This window comes from Asparagus officinalis, chromosome 5 (assembly GCF_001876935.1).
Source record: "Asparagus officinalis chromosome 5, Aspof.V1, whole genome shotgun sequence".
NCBI lineage: Eukaryota > Viridiplantae > Streptophyta > Magnoliopsida > Asparagales > Asparagaceae > Asparagus > Asparagus officinalis.
Genome location: NC_033798.1, coordinates 121,625,594 through 121,645,107, shown reverse-complemented (window position 1 = coordinate 121,645,107; position 19,514 = coordinate 121,625,594). Strand labels below are relative to the sequence as shown.

Below are 19,514 nucleotides of genomic sequence, written 5' to 3'. Positions count from 1 at the left end.
TATATATGGAAAAGATTTGATATTCCCGAGACACGCGGGGCGCGTTGGATGAAAGAGGAAGGAATATTATTTAGGTCAAGTAGCCGTTTTCTTCAAAGATGTTTGTTCACCGCGTTGTACCGCGGTGAAGTAGAGGTGGGGAGAAAGGAAAAAAACTAATAAAAAATTCATGATCAAGTTTGTAAGGACAACCACCACAACTTCATCTCGTTTGCTTTCGATACGTTTGGTTTCCTTGCAGCTGATACGGTGAAGTTTCTTAGGAGGGTACAGAAATTCATGAATAAGAATGTAGCGACAGTAGGGTACAGAAAAAACCGTCTTCAATGAGTTTCGGGAAAATTGACGGAACAGAAAAGGAGAAAATAGTGGACTCAGGAGCTGACGCTGGTTGTTCTGCTGCTCCTTTTTTCTATCTCTTTTTGAGCACCCACTTGATTTCAAGCACTGCCGAGTTGTAGGTCCTAGCTAGTAAAGGTTTCTTGGAATTGTGCCTTTTCTCTCTGCTGAAAGTAATAAAGTTACCCCAACATTGACTTGAAAAATAAATTTACACTCTATCGTGTCCCAGTAGTTCAAGAGCCCTTTCATGGACCTCGATATGGACTCATGAGCGGCCTCATTTATTTAATCTGCTTCAGAAAATCGTGGGCAAGATTCGACATGAGATGCTCTGATACCATCTTAAAAGTTCATGTTACTACACTAAAAGTCTGAAAATTGTGAATATTGAGGATAATATTTTATGTTCTAACAACACACTAACCTTTTGTGTTGTCGCGTGATGTCACTTGTTATCTCTTATAAGTTTGATATTGATAGATTGACCATTTGAATCTTTAACTGAATGTCGTTCGCCCTCCGCACCTCCCCTTTGTTTGATGATATGCTGTTTCCGACTAGGTTTGCAACATAGCTCAATTAGACTGTGGGAATGGAGACGCAGATGTGCAATGGTACAATGGTACAGGGAGTCTATATACCTGCCATATATCTCTAATGACATATTTGTCATATCAAACTTAAAGGGTAGTATGTGACAAGACCCAATTAGTATAGAGGGTTTATGTGCAACTAACTATTGATAATGACGGACTATTTTTTTTTTCAGAATTAGAAACGAGTGTGTAATTATTTAACAGGATTTATGATGATGGTTATTATACTTGGGACCATGAATGTTCGGAATATAAGCGGATAATCCTGATTAGTTACAATTTGAAAGTTCTTCTTTTGGTCGCCAAATAAGAAATGTGGTAGATATAAACAAATGTATAAGTATTTGCAACCTTATTTTATTTGTAAACTTTACACCTTATAAACCCAATTAAGAACCAAAAAAAAAAAAAGTAAAAGGGGAGGGAAAAAAAAAGAAATAAAATTCTACACATCACCCTCCTCAGCATAACGTCTCAAACTTATTAAATATCCTCTCAACACCATCAACTATTGTGGCAAGAGATCTTCGGATTTTCTCTCATCTTGGCCTCTGGGTGCTCGGCGAAGTCACTACTAAAACATGTGATCGTAGTTTTGTTCTCCATCAACTACTTTATTTGCTAGTTTATGGTCATATTCAAGTAGTGTTCACCCTCATCCACAGAAACTCGGGAAAATTTTAAGTCCTACTCTCAATCGAATGCTTAAGCTTTATGCTCGAGTTTTTCGCATCAAGGGCTTAAAAAAATTGCAAGTGCATCATAAACTTTGATAGGTGTAGATACATTAGAATTCTGGGGAAACAAGTGTCTAAGGGTATGAATGTTCTTTCTATCATGTTTTCCCTCTTTCTAATTTATTTATGCTTTTACCTGATCGATCTCATGTTTTGTTTTGTTTAGATTTAAATACCGGCTTGCAAATTATCCCCCAGACCCTACATCTGATGGTAAATTCACTTTTGTTGAAGAATTATGAAGACTTATATTTAGCAGAAGGATACCTTAATTTAACAACAACTTGAGTATAATGTTAATCTTATTCATGGATCATTTTTTTCTTGTGTGCAGCTCAAGTAACTTGTGTAGGTTTAATGTGCAACTGCTGGCTGCCACAAGTTAGCTGATAGCAACCGCAGTTAGGAAATAAGAGGTCGTGTTCATTAGATACAAGTACGAAAGTGAGAAGTATATAGATTGTGATCACAAAATTTTTAAATAATAAAAGATGTATAAGATTCCATCAGATAACGGAGAAATACTTTCAGATCTGTTTATATTGAAATCGGTTAATTTGCATCTCTAATTCTTATATCGTAATGTTTCGTTGTACTTCGTTACCATTGACTCTTATCTGAGTTGAAGTGATGACTATGTGATCAGTAACATCCTTCATTTTTTTTGGCCAGGGGGATGCAAATAACAGAAGCTTTAAAGTTGCAGATGGAGGTGCAAAAGCGGTGACACGAACAATTAGAGGCAAGCATTAACTTAACATGATCTTTATTCTTCTGCATATTCTGCTGAATTCTTGGACATAAACATAGTTGGTATGTGACCTTGATAAGTTGATTTTGCATTAGCTGGGAATTCCTCTCCTTCTGGTTGAACGAATTTAGCATTCGTGCAAGGAAATTTTCCCCCCTCTTATTATGCTTAGTAGCCTATAATTTAGTTACATGATGAGTGCCCTGACCTTCAGAAAAACACCTAATGACCTATAAACTCAAAACCATAAATCATAGCTCTAATTATTTAGCTCAACCTGAATATTCTTATTTAATAAGCAAATTTTATTTCACTTGGGACAAACAATAGAATATTAAATGGCAATGACTTGGATTTTACTCTATAACTGCTATCTTAGAGTTCAAAAGGGATATCCGTTCGACAATCAAGACAATCGTTTTCCTCTCCTGTTAATGTCACGGCTTTAAAGGATATCATCTGCTATAGGACGAAATCTTACAAATTAATTTGTTAATTGCAAAATTTCTGAAGACCATGAGCTCTTTAATGGACACTTGCACAATGAATCTGTCGCCTCTCAACATGAGCCATTAACTCCAGACTCCAGCGGACGCAATGATTCCCCCTTTAGGAGTCCAAAGAATTGAGTACCCGAATAAAAGGCAGAGGAGTGAGAATTTTGTTCTCTCCCATCAGATTCTTGAATCTAGTTCGAGCTCGGGTTTTCAGCAGCCAGGCTTGATGTTTCCTGTTGTGGGGTCTCATTTTGATTATCCCTTTGGCAATTGATTGAGAGGTGAATTATTTCAATTTTAATTATAAGAGAAATGTTGGGACTCTTGAAACTTGTTGTGCGCGGCTGCGATCCACAGAGTTGCCGAGAGAGAAGGCACACAAGAACAAAATATAATAGCACAAACTCAAACAGGAGATTTAACGTGGTTCGACAAATTGTCTACGTCCACGGGACAAACAATGAGGATTCCTTTACTATAGAGAAGAAGAGATTACAAATTAGGGTTCTCAATTAACCCCTGCAAAATAAAGATCAAGATCTCTCAAAACTCTCTCCCATCTCTCAAAAACAAGCCTCCAAATCGATGACTTTTCGATCAAGAAAACCCTAAAACCGTGTTTCTATTTATATCAAACAACAACCTAAACCGAAATAGGAAACCAAAATTGCCCAAGAAACCCGACATAAGTTGACTTATCACAACGTAAGTCGACGACTTATAAGTCAACTCATATAAGCCGACTCACACAAGTCGACTCAGCAGAAACAAATTGATGATTCCAAAACACTTCATGAGTCGACTCATGACAACGTTCCTGCATAATTTTTCCATTTCTTCGCGTTTTCTTCAATTCTCCACCTCGGTTCTTCAATTCTCAACCTCGGCGAAATTTTCCCAAAACTGAGCCGACACTAACCAAATCAACGTCCCACTTGTTGCGTCCAGGACGAAGTGAAAACAATCCACGACAACAGACTCAATCCACAACAAGTCGGAAACCCAAATGAGAATGCGAACAAACTCCAAAACCTCGGTATCAACCCATCAAATTGGCTACATCAGAACTAACTGCATACGTATTCTTTTATCCATCAAATCGGCTGCATCAAAACTGACTGCCTACGTAGTCTTTTACCAAAAGAATCAAGCCTGACGTAGTTCATCCAAATGACCGCAAACGACCTCAATTAACTAGAAGAATTCTTAATCCTTCACCAACATCTCGATCATCAACACTAACAAATTTGCAGCTGATAACACCCGCTGCACTCGAAACATGATCCTGAACCTCCAGTCCCTGATCCTCAAACTCATCATATGTATCACCATCAACAATATGATCCCGAATATGTGTCATGCTAGTTTGAATCCTAAATAATACAGAATGATCTGGAGAACGTGGAATAATCTCCACCCAATATGAAGTAACATCACACTCCACCCACTGCCATGGTTTGCCCAAAACTCTCTACCTGTTGAGAGTCAATAGACTCCCTCATCGAAGCTTCATCCAAAGTGACATTACCAGACCAATCATCTAATGAAGTTTTACCTCCTATCACAACAGTTGACAACCTTTTAATAGAATGACTCGAAAATGTCAAAACCTCAGTCCAGAAACTCTTCTGCAAACCCTTGCTTGGCCACAAACACCATTCCTTCTCCAGCAAGACACGATTTCTCAAAATTTTCCTTCCCATCTAGTTGCCCCAAGATTTCCTTTCCATCGAAGTATCTTCAATTGCCTTGAGCTCAGCACAAATACAGAAACAGATCCATCTTGTACCTCCCACCAATATTAGAACGGAGTACATTCATCCTTCTGCATGTCTTACACTTCTTCAACTTGTTGTAGACTACTAGGACTTTATTCAAACGGGACCTGGTTGCAACCCAAACATGCCTAGAACAGTCATCAACAAAGGAAACCAAATATCTATTACCTCCCAATGATACCTCATTGGAAGACCCCCAAACATCCACATGAACACCATCGAAAAGAGCCTCAGAACAGTGAATAGAGGTGCCAAACTTCACCCTGGTCTTCTTGCTCACAATACAGTGTTCACGGGACTTTAAATCGCAGGTCAATGCACCTTTCTCCAAATCAATACTGGAATGACTCAGCCTCAAATGCCACAGTCTAGTCGAATCAATAGAAATCGCCAGCTCTCCACATGTCACTGTACTTCCAGTCAAGTAGTACAGATTATTTCTCCTGACGCCCTTCATCAAAATCCGAGAGCCTCTCACAATCTCAAGGACCATGTCCTCAATACGAACTTTCAGAACCTCAGCAACTAAAGCTCCAATCGAGATCAAGTTCTTTCTTAAAGATGGAACATATCTCACACCATGTATCTCCCTATTCGTCCCATCATACATCTTGATGTGAATTCTACATATCCTAAGGATTTGGCATGCACGTTTATCACCCATGTAAACCACACCACTATCCAGCTTCTCAAAATTGGTAAACTATTCCCTTTTAGGGCACATATGATAGGTTACACCACTATCCAACATCCACTCGGATTCTTCCGAATAACAAACTGAGGGATTAACAGAAAGTGAAAAAGCAGATGAATCAGAATTATTACCATCCGATACAGTGATGTTTGCTTCTTATGATAGTTGTTTCCACTTTCCCTTCTGCTTGTTCTTCATCCATTTGAAGAGCTTTAGACAATCTTTCTTCAAATGACCAGTCTCTTTACACCAAACACACTGATTTTTACCAACTGTAGAATATCCTACTCTAGACAGCGACTTCCAATTTCGGTTTGGATTCTTCCCTCTTGAGCGTCAATACCTCTTGTCATGCCCCGTTTCCCAAAATACTAGGGAATCAGAACGTGAACAAGCCTGCGACGTATTAGATTGAGGAGAATAAATAAAAATAAAGTTTTCTTCTCAACCTAATATGCTAAGCATCAAGCAATATACAATATGAAGTCACAGATCCGCGATCACACATAGCAAGAATATATAAACAACTCAAAATAAAAAAGAGACATATCACAAATAGAATATCATCCAAGACACAGAGTTTGGGTCAAACATGCCCTTATTACAAAACAGTCCAAATAGGTACTAAAAAAAATGAAAACACATTGCTCAATAGGAATAGAAAGGAAGTATTGCAAAAATAAAACAAGGACCCTCAAATAACTAAGGAAATAGCTAAGCTTCAACTTATTCTTCTGCTCCGTCTGCAAGACACTCCTGCTGCAACAAAATCAATCAAGTAACAAGTTGATCATGCAGCTAGCGATCAGAAATCATCCAAGTAATAAGGTCATACAACTAGATAAAATTAATACTTAAAAATCTACAACAAGAGACGTAGTACGTCAAGTGAAATAATCTAAATAAGGAAACCCTCATGTATATACCATATGTCTCAAATTGTAAATAATTAAATATTAATCCCGATCTATGTATGAAAAGAAATACAACTGGCCTATATCTCATAAGAATTCATACTCACCTTAAGTAACAAGATCATGTAACTAGTCATTCTATAACAGGTTACTGGTCCACATCTCACACATAGTCAACGTTCATATCATCAGATAACTGACTGTTCACAAATCCCCTACGTGCATCCAATACCGCTACACAAATTTGGCCAGAGGACTACACGTAATCCGTTTTCAACCTGGTTCGGACTCAAGCAAAACTCGGGTGAATATCAAATTCACGGACCAAAGTAGCGACACCGATCCACTTTTACTCAACAAACCAACCCTAATACCGACACCGATCCACTGGTGCGAGCCTGAAAAACATATCAACAACCTTATCCGATTACATGAACAGAGACTTTTCCACCCTAACATCTCTTGTATTTCTAAGTCAACAACACACAAGCCTCTAGGTCTTATTCATGTTACACATATCACTATAGTCATAAATTCCTAACGATTCTCAATCACAATGAACAATCAATGCAACTAATCATGTGTAATAATATCATGACATATCAGATAATCAAAATTAAGAATTATAAATCATAAACAACGTCTATATAATTCAGAAAATAATCTTTTTCTAAATAAATTCATTTTAAATTATTTCTCTTAACAATTACTCTAAAATACTTTATTTTCCAAAATAAATTCCTCTAAATTATTATAATTATCTAAAAATAATTCTTTTACCGAACTAAATTCTTTTAATTCATTATAATTATTCTAAAAATGCTATTTATCATATTACTATGATATATTTAATATTCTTCATCAAACAATCCCACGCAGATAATTATATCACAAACTAATCTATGTAATCAATAATAACAAATATAAATATTGAAATGACAAGTCAATGAGCAAGAGGGATCTTGCCTCAGGAATATTGTCGAGGATGTCGTAGAGGGAAGTGGGGGTCGTCGGGTGGTTGTACGGGTCAAAACAGGTTTCGCGGCTCGTCGGAAAGTCAATCGTGTGATAGAATACAAAAAGGGATGTGTTAGTAGCGATTAACGATATTCGAAGTGATATAATGAGAGGTAGAAAATGAGACCAAGTGACAGGAAGATACTATGTGATAGACAATATAAAGGGCTACACACCGAAGAAGACGCTGACGAAAACGGAGACCGGAGGTGGCCGAAAAACGTGGGCAAAGACGGCTCCAAACTGCAATTTTCTGTAGTGAAGCGACTCGTCTTCGTTGTTCGGAGTCGCCAGAGGAGAGAAGAAGGTAGTGGACAGAGAGGAGCAGCAGGTAGAGGGGGCGGTCGGATCTGAGGGGGAGACGAGGCGGCATTTGAGGGGTTCGCGGTAGCAGTTAGAGGGCTGGAGATGGTGGTGGTCGCGCGGGTGATGACGGCTGTCAGGGGTGGTGGAAACATCGATGTTGGGCTGGAGGCGCGGCAAGCGTGAGGAGGTGGAGGGCGTGTGCGGGCATTGGTGGCAGGGTTGGCCATGGGGCGGAATCTTGGGAGGGAAGGCGACGAGAAGGAGGAGGTCGGGGTGGGCTGCACGCGTCGGTAGGGTCGGCGAGCGCGATAAGAAGATGAAGTGGAGGAGGAGTGGGGTTGAGTGGAGAGGGGGGAGGAGTGATGGCCCGAGGCTGTGTTTGACGGCGCAATGGTAGCGGAGAGAGAGGGGAGAGCAGCGAGCTAGCGGGTGAGGAAAGAAAAGGCAGCGAAGAAAAGAGAGGAAGAGAGAGAGAAGGATGATTATATATACATATATATAATCAGGGCTTTGAAAAATAATTAAATATAATATTAATTATGAAATAAATTCAATAATTATGTAAAAATTATTTACACATTAAAACGTACCAGTTATACTAATACGACAGATAATATACAACAGTAGTAATAATACAACAAATAATACAATTAAATAAGAATAATAAATAAAAAAATATAATTACTTACATTTATCAAATAATTATGGGAAAATTATCTATACAATAAAACGTACCAGTTGTACTAATACAACCGATAATATGTAACAATAGAAATAATATAATAAATTATACAATTAAACAAAAATAATTAATAAAAAATATAATTACTTACATTTAAAAACAAATAATTATGGAAGAATTATCTACACAATAAAACGTACCAGTTGTACTAATACAACCGATAATATGCAACAATAAAAATAATACAACAAATTATACAAATAATACGTAATTAATAATATAACATATTATACGAAATAATACATAATAATAATAATAATACAACATATTATTTAAAATGATACGTAATAGTATCGATAACACAACGGATAAATTCTAAAAATTTTAACAGAAAAAAATAATAACAACCAGTGCGGAACAAACTGAAGAACAGATCCAAACTGAGACAAGATAGATTATTTACCAAAAAGATCTCACATTTATCTCCAATTGAAACCTTAGACGAGTTTCCAAAGTGAGCTACTTCTCCACTTAACCCCAAAAGTGTGGCTGATTGCTCAAGGACTTGGGTACATACTATTTGCTTATCCAGTCACCACAATTCTATTCGAGATACATGTAAATGCTTGCAATTTAGAAACTAAAATAGGCATTGATGATTCCAAAACTTCATAAATAGGAGCTTGATTTGAAACTTGGTTGCCTTGTTTGAGTAAAGGATATGAGGACTTCAGAATGAAGAGAGCATCAGCAATCCTCCTTAGCTTCACCACATTTTGCTACCTTCTTTCTTTATGTTTTGGATTTGTGGCCTTTGGGAAAGACACAAAAGGGAACATTCTTGCTGAATTTGGTTCCATGAAGCTTAATTGGCCGATTCGGTTGGCCAACGCTTGCGTTGTCATTCACCTGACGGGAGGGTACCAGGTATATATAAATTTAAAATTTCTATTTACTTGCATTTGTACTCCTTAGTCCTTATAAATCCTCTACGTACGTTCGTGGTTGTAGAGAAATCCTACAAATTAGTTGTGTCGATATTTATTTGTATGGATCGTTAGAAAAGAAATTACGGGTCTTTTGGCTAAAAATTCCTTTCATGGTTTATCAGATGTTAAGCCAGACAATATTTGCATGTATAGAGGGATTGCTACGTGAATATTACCCCACCAGTGAATTCATAACCAGGTCACACATTATCATTCTGCACTCCTTCAGAACTCTACATGTGGCTGCGACAATCAGGATTGCGATAGCGTTTCCAGACATCAATGCGATATTGAGAGTGGTGGGTTCCTTCAGCTACTGGGTCCTCGCCAAATATTTCCCTTTCCAGATTTACTTAAGGCAAGGGAACGTAGAAGCTTGGACCAGAAAATAGGGTGCGCTTCGGATTCTCAGCGGTGCAATCTTGCTTTTGTGCTTGTTTACTCTTGTTGGATCAATTGCAGGATCCCTTTGATTTTTTCTTTTTTCTTGATGCAGAACTTGTAAATGGAGACATTTTACTGTTGTGCTGCATAGGGAGATTTTGTGTAGAGCAAAATACGTTGAGGTTCTATGTATGGATCGTTAGAAAAGAAATTACGGGTCTTTTGGCTAAAAATTCCTTTCATGGTTTATCATCTGCTAATCTTTATGATCTATGTTTTCTTCCCCTTTTTTCTTTTAATATCAGCATTCTTGATTCACATTACTGCAAAGTAAAGTTTAGATTGTTCGTACAAATACTTCGTTTACCTGTTTCTTTCCCCTGTCTTGGCTAGGAACTACTTTCACTGCCATTGTGTACATCGTAACCGCATTGATTGGATCTGGGGTTTTATCACTGGCATGGAGTCTGGCTCAGTTGGGTTGGATTGCTGGCATTGCTTTCATGCTTTTCATTGCTGGACTCACACATTTCCAGTCTATGGTGCTTGCTAATTGCTACGGATCATCATCAAACTGGCATGATGCCAACCATCGTCCTATTCGTACATACATGGATACTGTGAGGGAAAATTCAGGTAAAATTACCCGATTAGATAGTTTCTAAGGAAGTATGTGTTAATAACGTATCCAAATAACGAGAAAACTAGCTAGACATAGCAGTTTTAAGAAATTTTTGCTGCATTATTCCTCATGAGGGTAATTTATGTAAAAAAAAAACTCATTCTATAGAAATATAATCAAAGAACAAACGCCATGTGTACTCTCTGTACTCTCACAGTTCTTTGTGTAGGTGTGAAGGCTGCCTGGGTTTGTGTGCGCATTCAGCAGACGTACATGTTTGGGACTGCAATAGCTTGCAACATTACATCTGCTGCTAGCATGAGGTATTATGCTTTGAATACCCCCTCTCCTTCTCTACTCATTAAAGGTTTTAAAAAAACTCATTGTATGTTTTAGCTCGTCTTTCATGAGTAACAATGTCCACGATTCATTAAAGGTTTTAAAAAAACTCATTGTATGTTTTAGCTCGTCTTTCATGAGTAACAATGTCCACGATTATAATATTAGATTAAACGGTTACATTCTGAATCAGAATTTCATTTATTCTGTCAGAAGTCATTCACTTTCAAGATTTAACTTCTATGATCATGCATTGTTCCGTACATATTTTTTCCATTTATTTTGATTTTTGCTAATAGACATTACTTAATGTTACTGCTTACAAGTTGCTATAAAGTTATTTCAATTCTCTATAAATTTGTGCTGTGATTATCTAATTCTCTTTTAAATAAAGAGATTATGCTGATTCTAGTCTAATTAAACATGAAAAAGAATGAAAAGTTTTTTTTTTCCTCTTGCTTGTTCCGCATGCAGCGAATTATGGAAATCTTTTTGGTTTCCAATCAAATGGAGTTCCTCCCTCCTGGTGTTTGGAGCTGCTCAGATAATTCTGTCATACACAATATTTTCATAACACGAGAATCTTAACCTATGTCGCTGCAATCATGTCCATCTTATACACGTTCATTGGACTTGCTCTCAGCTCTCTGGCCGCATTCAAAGTGATAGGTAAGTAGAAGCTCAGAAATGCCTTTGCTTTTGAAATCAAAGGTTGAGATGTGAATAACCAATCTCAGATAGATGTTCGAAGTTAATCATTGCAACTTTTGATGATGTGAAGAGAATGAATAATATAATAAATAGATAAATGATCAACTAGGAAATTTGTGGATATAAAATTATTGCTGATATTAAGAAAAGAAAATGTTGAACTGTTTGTAAGCAGCATAAGCCCATCTGGGGAAGAAATGTCTGTGTTTACCTCATAAGATTGTTTGTGCAGATGTTTCAGCAAATAGAAAGATACCTGTACGAAGATTTGGTGGGATTTATATGGATTCGTCATCTCCAAAAGTGTGGCTGGTTTTTCAAGGACTTGGGTATATACTATTTGCCTATCCGGTCACCACAATTCTATTCAACATACAGGTAAATGCTTGCAATTTAGAAACTACAATAGGCATTGATGATTCCAAAACTTCACAAATAGGAACCCAATCTGAAACTTGGTTGTCTTGTTTGAGTTAAGGATAGGCTTATCTCACCGGAGGACTTCAGAATGAGAGCATCAACAATCTCCCTTAGCTTCACCACATTTTGCTACCTTCTTTCTTCATGTTTGGGATATGTTGCCTTCGGAAAAGACACAAAAAGGAACATTCTTGCTAAATTTGGTTCCATGAAGCCTAACTGACTGATTCAGTTGGCCAACGTTTGCATTGTCATTCACCTGACGGGAGTGTACCAGGTATATATAAATTTAAAATTTCAGTTGGCCAACGTTTGCATTGTCATTCACCTGACGGGAGTGTACCAGGTATATATAAATTTAAAATTTCTATTTACTTGCATTTGTATTCCTTGGTCGTTATAAATCCTCTACGTACGTTCGTGGTTGTAGAGAAATCCTACAAATTAGTTGTGTCGATATTTATTTGTATGGATCGTTAGAAAAGAAATTACGGGTCTTTTGGCTAAAAATTCCTTTCATGGTTTATCAGATGTTAAGCCAGACAATATTTGCATGTATAGAGGGATTGCTACGTGAATATTACCCCACAAGTGAATTCATAACCAGGTCACACATTATCATTCTGCACTCCTTCAGAACTCTACATGTGGCTGCGACAATCAGGATTGCAATATCGTTTCCAGACATCAATGCGATATTGAGAGTGGTGGGTTCCTTCAGCTACTGGGTCCTCGCCAAATATTTCCCTTACCAGATTTACTTAAGGCAAGGGAACGTAGAAGCTTGGACCAGAAAATGGGGTGCGCTTTGGATTCTCAGCGGTGCAATCTTGCTTTTGTGCTTGTTTACTCTTGTTGGATCAATTGCAGGATCCCTATGATTTTTTCTTTTTTCTTGCTGCAGAACTTGTAAATGGAGACATTTTACTGTTGTGCTGCATAGGGAGATTCTGTGTAGAGCAAAATACGTTGAGGTTCTGTATTGGGTTTAGATGGGTTGTCTCAGAATTCCAGTAGATGGGTTGTCTCAGAATTTAAGAGTTGATTGTATGTAGACAAGTACAATTGGTGAAGCGATTTGTACAAAGAAAACTAATAAAATGAGAGAAGATTGTATGTACACAAGTATAGCTGATGAAGCAATTTGTAGAAGGAAAACTAATAAAATGAGAGAAGATTCATTCAAAGAGAATTTATGTGAATCTCTAGAAAGCTCATTTTGGTAAGGATCAATGTTTTTACTGTGGGAAAAGGCTTAATTTCTCTATTCCTTTTAAGTAAATCTGGAAAGGGAAGTATATGGCGAGGACCCAATAGCTGAAGGAACCCACCACTCCCAATATCGCATTGATGTCTGGCAACGCTATCGCAATCCCGATTGTCACAGCCACATATAGAGTTCTGAAGGAGTGCAGAATGATAATGTGTGACCTGGTTATGAATTCACTGGTGGGGTAATATTCACGTAGCAATCCCTCTATACATGCAAATATTGTCTGGCTTAACATCTAATAAACCATGAAAGGAATTTTTAGCCAAAAGACCCGTAATTTCTTTTCTAACGATCCATACAAATAAATATCAACACAACTAATTTGTAGGATTTCTCTACAACCACGAACGTACGTAGAGGATTTATAACGACCAAGGAATACAAATGCAAGTAAATTGAAATTTTAAATTTATATATACCTGGTACACTCCCGTCAGGTGAATGACAATGCAAACGTTGGCCAACTGAATCAGTCAGTTAGGCTTCATGGAACCAAATTTAGCAAGAATGTTCCTTTTTGTGTCTTTTCCAAAGGCAGCATATCCCAAACATGAAGAAAGAAGGTAGCAAAATGTGGTGAAGCTAAGGGAGATTGTTGATGCTCTCTTCATTCTGAAGTCCTCCGGTGGGATAAGCCTATCCTTAACTCAAACAAGGCAACCAAGTTTCAGATTGGGTTCCTATTTGTGAAGTTTTGGAATCATCAATGCCTATTGTAGTTTCTAAATTGCAAGCATTTACCTGTATGTTGAATAGAATTGTGGTGACCGGATAGGCAAATAGTATATACCCAAGTTCTTGAAAAATCAGCCACACTTTTGGAAATGACGAATCCATATAAATCCCACCAAATCTTCGTACAGGTATCTTTCTATTTGCTGAAACATCTGCACAAACAATCTTATGAGGTAAACACAGACATTTCTTCCCCAGATGGGCTTATGCTGCTTACAAACAGTTCAACATTTTCTTTTCTTAATATCTGCAATAATTTTATATCCACAAATTTCCTAGTTGATCATTTATCTATTTATTATATTATTCATTCTCTTCACATCATCAAAAGTTGCAATGATTAACTTCGAACATCTATCTGAGATTGGTTATTCACATCTCAACCTTTGATTTCAAAAGCAAAGGCATTTCTGAGCTTCTACTTACCTATCACTTTGAATGCGGCCAGAGAGCTGAGAGCAAGTCCAATGAACGTGTATAAGATGGACATGATTGCAGAACATAGGTTAAGATTCTCGTGTTATGAAAATACTGTGTATGACAGAATTATCTGAGCAGCTCCAAACACCAGGAGGGAGGAACTCCATTTGATTGGAAACCAAAAAGATTTCCATAATTCGCTGCATGCGGAACAAGCAAGAGGGGAAAAAAACTTTTCATTCTCTTTCTTTTTCATGTTTAATTAGACTAAAATCAACATAATCTCTTTATTTAAAAGAGAATTAGATAATCACAGCACAAATTTATAGAGAATTGAAATAACTTTATAGCAACTTGTAAGCAGTAACATTAAGTAATGTCTATTAGCAAAAATCAAAATAAATGGAAAAAATATGTACGGAACAATGCATGATCATAGAAGTTAAGTCTTGAAAGTGAATAACTTCTGACAGAATAAATGAAATTCTGATTCAGAATGTAACCGTTTAATCTAACATTATGATCGTGGACATTGTTACTCATGAAAGACGAGCTAAAACATACAATGAGTTTTTTTAAAACCTTTAATGAGTAGAGAAGGAGAGGGGGTATTCAAAGCATAATACCTCATGCTAGCAGCAGATGTAATGTTGCAAGCTATTGCAGTCCCAAACATGTACGTTTGCTGAATGCGCACACAAACCCAGGCAGCCTTCACACCTACACAAAGAACTGTGAGAGTACACATGACGTTTGTTCTTTGATTATATTTCTATAGAATGAGTTTTTTTTTTACATAAATTACCCTCATGAGGAATAATGCAGCAAAAATTTCTTAAAACTGCTATGTCTAGCTAGTTTTCTCGATATTTGGATACGTTATTAACACATACTTCCTTAGAAACTATCTAACCGGGTAATTTTTACCTGAATTTTCCCTCACAGTATCCATGTATGTACGAATAGGACGATGGTTGGCATCATGCCAGTTTGATGATGATCCGTAGCAATTAGCAAGCACCATAGACTGGAAATGTGCGAGTCCAGCAATGAAAAGCATGAAAGCAATGCCAGCAATCCAACCCAACTGAGCCAGACTCCATGCCAGTGATAAAACCCCAGATCCAATCAATGCGGTTACGATGTACACAATGGCAGTGAAAGTAGTTCCTAGCCAAGACGGGAAAGAAACAGGTAAACGAAGTATTTGTACGAACAATCTAAACTTTACTTTGCAGTAATGTGAATCAAGAATGCAGATATTAAAAGAAAAAAGGGGAAGAAAACATAGATCATAAAGATTGCAAATGCAATTCCATACAAAATCTATTCCCTAACTAACAAAGTACATGTAATAAGAACTAATGCACTGAAAAAACATTCAAAAAAGAAATTGTTATCAGATCCTTGTAGTGCTACTCTGTAAGTAATAGTTGTAAAATTAATTAAAAAATACATAGGAAATTGAAATGGATTAGAATTCACGCTCAGTGCTGATATGATTTATTGAAGAAGTGAATCAGGAACAGATATCAACTTCTCTTCGATCCCAAATTAAGCTTGCAAATACACCTGAAGACAAAATGTATTCTCTACCTAACAATAACTCATAATAAAAATAAATGGATTGAAAATTTAATACAAACAACAACAACAACAACAACAACAACAAAATGTGGTTGCCACTCTAAATATCCGATAATTGTAAAACATAATTACCAGAATTCATAATAAAAATAAATGTGGTGGCTGCTTTAGTTTATCAAAAAATGGAATCGAGAACGGACATCAAAGAAAAAGAAAGAAACATATAATGCTGACCAGAAAATTTGTAATGAATGATAAAAAAACATTTAAAAACAAAACAATCATAACAAGAATTAAAAATGTATGATCTGGATCTTGTAATGAGTTATCGCACCTGATATTTGTAAAAATTACATTAAATTTTGAAATATATCAGAATGCGCTAACCACTTCCCCTAATGTGTTACTGCTCTGTTCCATCAGAAAAGTGAATCAAGAAAAAATATTAAAGAAAAAGAAAGAAACACAGTTCATAATAACGACTTCTTCTCGAATCCTAAACGATTGCAATTACATTTTCGGACAAGATCTCTCCCCTAATGTGTTACAAACAACAACAATGACAACAACTATGTGATTGCCACTACATCAGGACGTAATTAATTGTAAATATTAATTAAAAACGAATTACAAAAGAAATTGAAGTGGACGTGATGCTTCTTTGGTCAATCAAGAACGTGAATCAAGAATGAATATCAAAGAAAAAGAAAGAAACATATATCGATCATAGCATCAACTTCTCCATGAGAACAAACAGATCGCACGAATTAATAAAAAATTACTCAAGAAACTGAAGCATAGATCACAGTAACGACTTCTTCTTGATCTTGAGCTCTAAAAGATTGCGAATACAGTAAGTGGACCGAAAATGGGAGTGCTAACGGCGAAAAAAAAAAAAAACAGTAGAAATGAGTGCTCACCAGTTTTGGTGCTCTCCTGATTTGTCTGAGAACTGAGCGATGATCAGGTTTCGTCTGCTGCTTCGTTAGGATTCTCGATTTATGAACCCTCGTCACCTTGGCCTCCTCCTTCCATGGCTGAGCTCTGCTTTCTTAATGGAGATTCTTGGAATTTTGGGTTCTTTTCCCCCTCCTTTGATTGATGGAGGAGATAGCCTCGAGCAGCGTGGCGAATCGCAACCATTGATTGGGCCCACTAGTAGTTTGACGGTTATCGCGTGCACGAGGCCGTTAGTGGCCGTGGCCGTTGATCGGTTTGTTATGAAAAGAGCGAATTAATAGGAATCCAGCCCAGCAGCCCTTCATGGTTTTTCATGGGAGAGTGGGCCCCAACCCTTAATTTCTAAAGTATTCGATGTTTGTTGCTTAAAGGGCTGCGACGTTCGACGACGACGACGACGATTCTGCTGTTGCGATCGACGACGGCGACAACGAGCTTGTCCGCCCTTCGCCCTTGAACCGCGACGACGATTGACCTCGACGCCGGAGTCTCCATCCTCGGCGAGCTCTTTGATTTAGATCGAGGAAGAAAGATAGTTCCGCCGCCCCTTGCAATTTTCGGTCCTCAACCCTAGCTTGAGATCGGGATTTTTCTTAACAGAGTGATCAAGGAGAGAAGTAGTTGGGCCTTTTGTGTTTGGGCCTGGTGATCAAATAACCATGACAAGTTAGATACTCATTGAACTACTAACATCTTCTCTGCTTAAAAAAAAACTTGGGCGTTGTAGTTGGGCCTTGTAGTTGCAGTTGGGTTTGAACTCTCAGATTGAGCGTGAGGAGTATTATACCAGTAGAAGTCTCAGATTCTTCACATGGTGGATTTTCTCCAAAATCCGGTCAGACAAGTACTGATCCATTCAACACAACTAAGTGACAATCTCGCTTAAATTGGAGCCTCTTTCATCAACTCGGAACAGTCAGGTTCATTTTAATTAATTTATTTATTGAACTTTATTATATTTTAGTACAATTGTCAAAATATCAACCTTATACATACTTTAAAATTGAATTTAGTTTTAGTTCTTTACCAAATGGCTAGTAAACTCGTTCTATCAGAACTAGGAAAAATTAACAAATTTAATGACAGTAATTATGATATGTGACATAGAAAAATAAGATATGCTCTTATCCATGATAATATTGATGATGTAATCGAAACCACTGCTCTAACCCTTACTGATAAATCTATACCTGAAGAAAAGAAAAGGTTTGAATAGTGAAAGTCGAAAGATAAAAAGACGAAAAGTCTTATACTCATGTTCATGGAAGATAACTTAATCAAAGTTTTTGAAACTTATAAAACTTTCCATGGACATGTGGAATGCAATAAAAGAAAAATATGACACTGCTTCTGAAGTTAACATTCAACTCCTCTTGCATAATTATAATTCTTGTCGTATGCAAGAGGGAGACAATGTCGTAGAGCATATAAATAAAATAATTATCATGGTTAAGAACTTATCCACTGCTGGGACCGAAATCCCGAAAAGAATGCAAGTGACAACCATTTTGAATAATCTACCCCCTTTTCTTGTTGTGGCTGCTACCACATTAATAATGAATCCTACCATTAAGTCTGTCACTGATCTTCTTATGCACCTAGCGATAGAACAAGACTTAATAGCTAGTAAGAAACAACCAAAACTGAATATGGTGCAGCAAAAGCTGAATTATGTCCGTCAGAGGCATAATGTTGGAAGCTATAAAAACCCTGATCCTAGTAAATGACAACCGCGAGGACCGAAATCATAACAATTCAAGAGAAAAAAAGTACCCCGCAGAACCTACTATAATTGTGGAAAGTTCGGGCATTTCAAACCTAACTGTCCACAAGGTGCAAAGCAGAAGAATAAGGGAGACTATAAGCATTCAGAACAAGGGGTACTAGCAAAAGAGAATTCGTCGGCGTGACAGAATGTAATGCTGTGATGACGGATATCAACGGTTGGTAGATCGACTCCAGTGCGACTAGGCATATCACAAAGGACAAAAAAAGATTCATAGAATTCACTGTGCTGAAGAAAGTAGAACATAGAATCTATATGGAAAATAATACCTATCTCGATGTAGAAGGTATTGGTTCGTATAGATTGTATCTTGGGGACAATATTTTTGTCCCCAAAGATGTGTTTTATACGCCAGGAATTCGGGCAATCTGATCTATGTTCCCAGCTTGATGAAGAAAGCACTGAAAGTTATGTTTTATAATAACATGATTTCTATAAGTAAGAATAATAAAGTGTACGCTATGGGAAAATATGTGCACGAACATAAATTAAGCATTCTTCCAGTAGTTTGTAATAATTCTGATAATAAAATTTCAAATTTGAACTACTTATCATGTTATATTTCTGAATCTGAATTGTGGCATTCTAAACTAGGACATGTTAGTATTTTAAAAATAAAAGAAATTATCAGAATGAACTTACTTCCTACATTATCTAATGTTCAATTGCCACCATGTGAACATTGTTTAACTGGTAAAATGACTAGAAAACCTTTTATTGACGGACAAAAGGCTAATAAACTTTTAGGGTTGATACACTCGGATATTTGTGATCCCCTAAGTGTCAAAACTCATAATAATAAAGAATATTTTATTACTTTTATAGATGATTATTCTAAGTTTACACATGTCTATCTCATATCTAGAAAATTAGAAGCTTTTGACTGCTTTATGAAATATAAGACAGAAGTTGAAAACCAACTTAGAATAAAAATCAAAATTTTGAGAACTAATAGAGGTGGGGAATATAACTCT

The 19,514-nt window shown here is 36.9% G+C and overlaps 2 protein-coding genes and 1 long non-coding RNA gene across 6 annotated transcripts; 2 read left to right on the top strand and 1 right to left on the bottom strand.

The window, feature by feature from the left end:
- On the top strand, positions 8,689-9,776 carry LOC109842519 (probable amino acid permease 7). The gene is made up of 3 exons (XM_020411386.1): positions 8,689-9,288; positions 9,488-9,602; positions 9,696-9,776. The coding sequence occupies exons 1-3, from the start codon at positions 9,050-9,052 to the stop codon at positions 9,774-9,776; spliced, it is 435 nt and encodes a 144-aa protein (XP_020266975.1). The 5' UTR covers positions 8,689-9,049.
- LOC109841005 (amino acid permease 3-like) lies at positions 9,790-11,654 on the top strand. 4 transcript variants are annotated; one of them, XR_002247116.1, is made up of 3 exons: positions 9,790-10,676; positions 10,746-11,317; positions 11,592-11,654. XR_002247116.1 is itself a non-coding variant. In XM_020409846.1 (3 exons), the coding sequence occupies exons 1-3, from the start codon at positions 10,191-10,193 to the stop codon at positions 11,605-11,607; spliced, it is 255 nt and encodes an 84-aa protein (XP_020265435.1). In that variant the 5' UTR covers positions 9,790-10,190; the 3' UTR covers positions 11,608-11,652. The 4 variants fall into 4 exon arrangements, 3 of the variants coding, with proteins under 3 accessions (XP_020265435.1, XP_020265434.1, XP_020265433.1); XM_020409846.1 differs by lacking the exon at positions 10,746-11,317 and having other exon boundaries at positions 9,790-10,323; positions 10,527-10,632; positions 11,592-11,652; XM_020409845.1 differs by lacking the exon at positions 11,592-11,654 and having other exon boundaries at positions 9,790-10,323; positions 10,539-10,632; positions 11,123-11,236.
- LOC109841006 lies at positions 10,781-17,770 on the bottom strand. The gene is made up of 4 exons (XR_002247117.1): positions 16,715-17,770; positions 15,135-15,377; positions 13,794-14,927; positions 10,781-11,807 (listed from the first exon to the last, which is right to left on the bottom strand). It is a non-coding gene; the product is annotated as an uncharacterized LOC109841006 (long non-coding RNA).

Coding starts and splice junctions, on each gene's coding strand:
- LOC109841005 (XM_020409844.1), top strand. CDS start 10,191: ATGCTTTTCATTGCTGGACTCACACATTTCCAGTCTATGGTGCTTGCT. Junction 10,324..10,526: donor TACTGTGAGGGAAAATTCAG/GTAAAATTACCC, acceptor GTACTCTCACAG/TTCTTTGTGTAGGTGTGAAG. Junction 10,633..11,122: donor ACATCTGCTGCTAGCATGAG/GTATTATGCTTT, acceptor TTCCGCATGCAG/CGAATTATGGAAATCTTTTT.
- LOC109842519 (XM_020411386.1), top strand. CDS start 9,050: ATGAAGAGAGCATCAGCAATCCTCCTTAGCTTCACCACATTTTGCTAC. Junction 9,289..9,487: donor ACTTGCATTTGTACTCCTTA/GTCCTTATAAAT, acceptor TTACCCCACCAG/TGAATTCATAACCAGGTCAC. Junction 9,603..9,695: donor TCAATGCGATATTGAGAGTG/GTGGGTTCCTTC, acceptor ACCAGAAAATAG/GGTGCGCTTCGGATTCTCAG.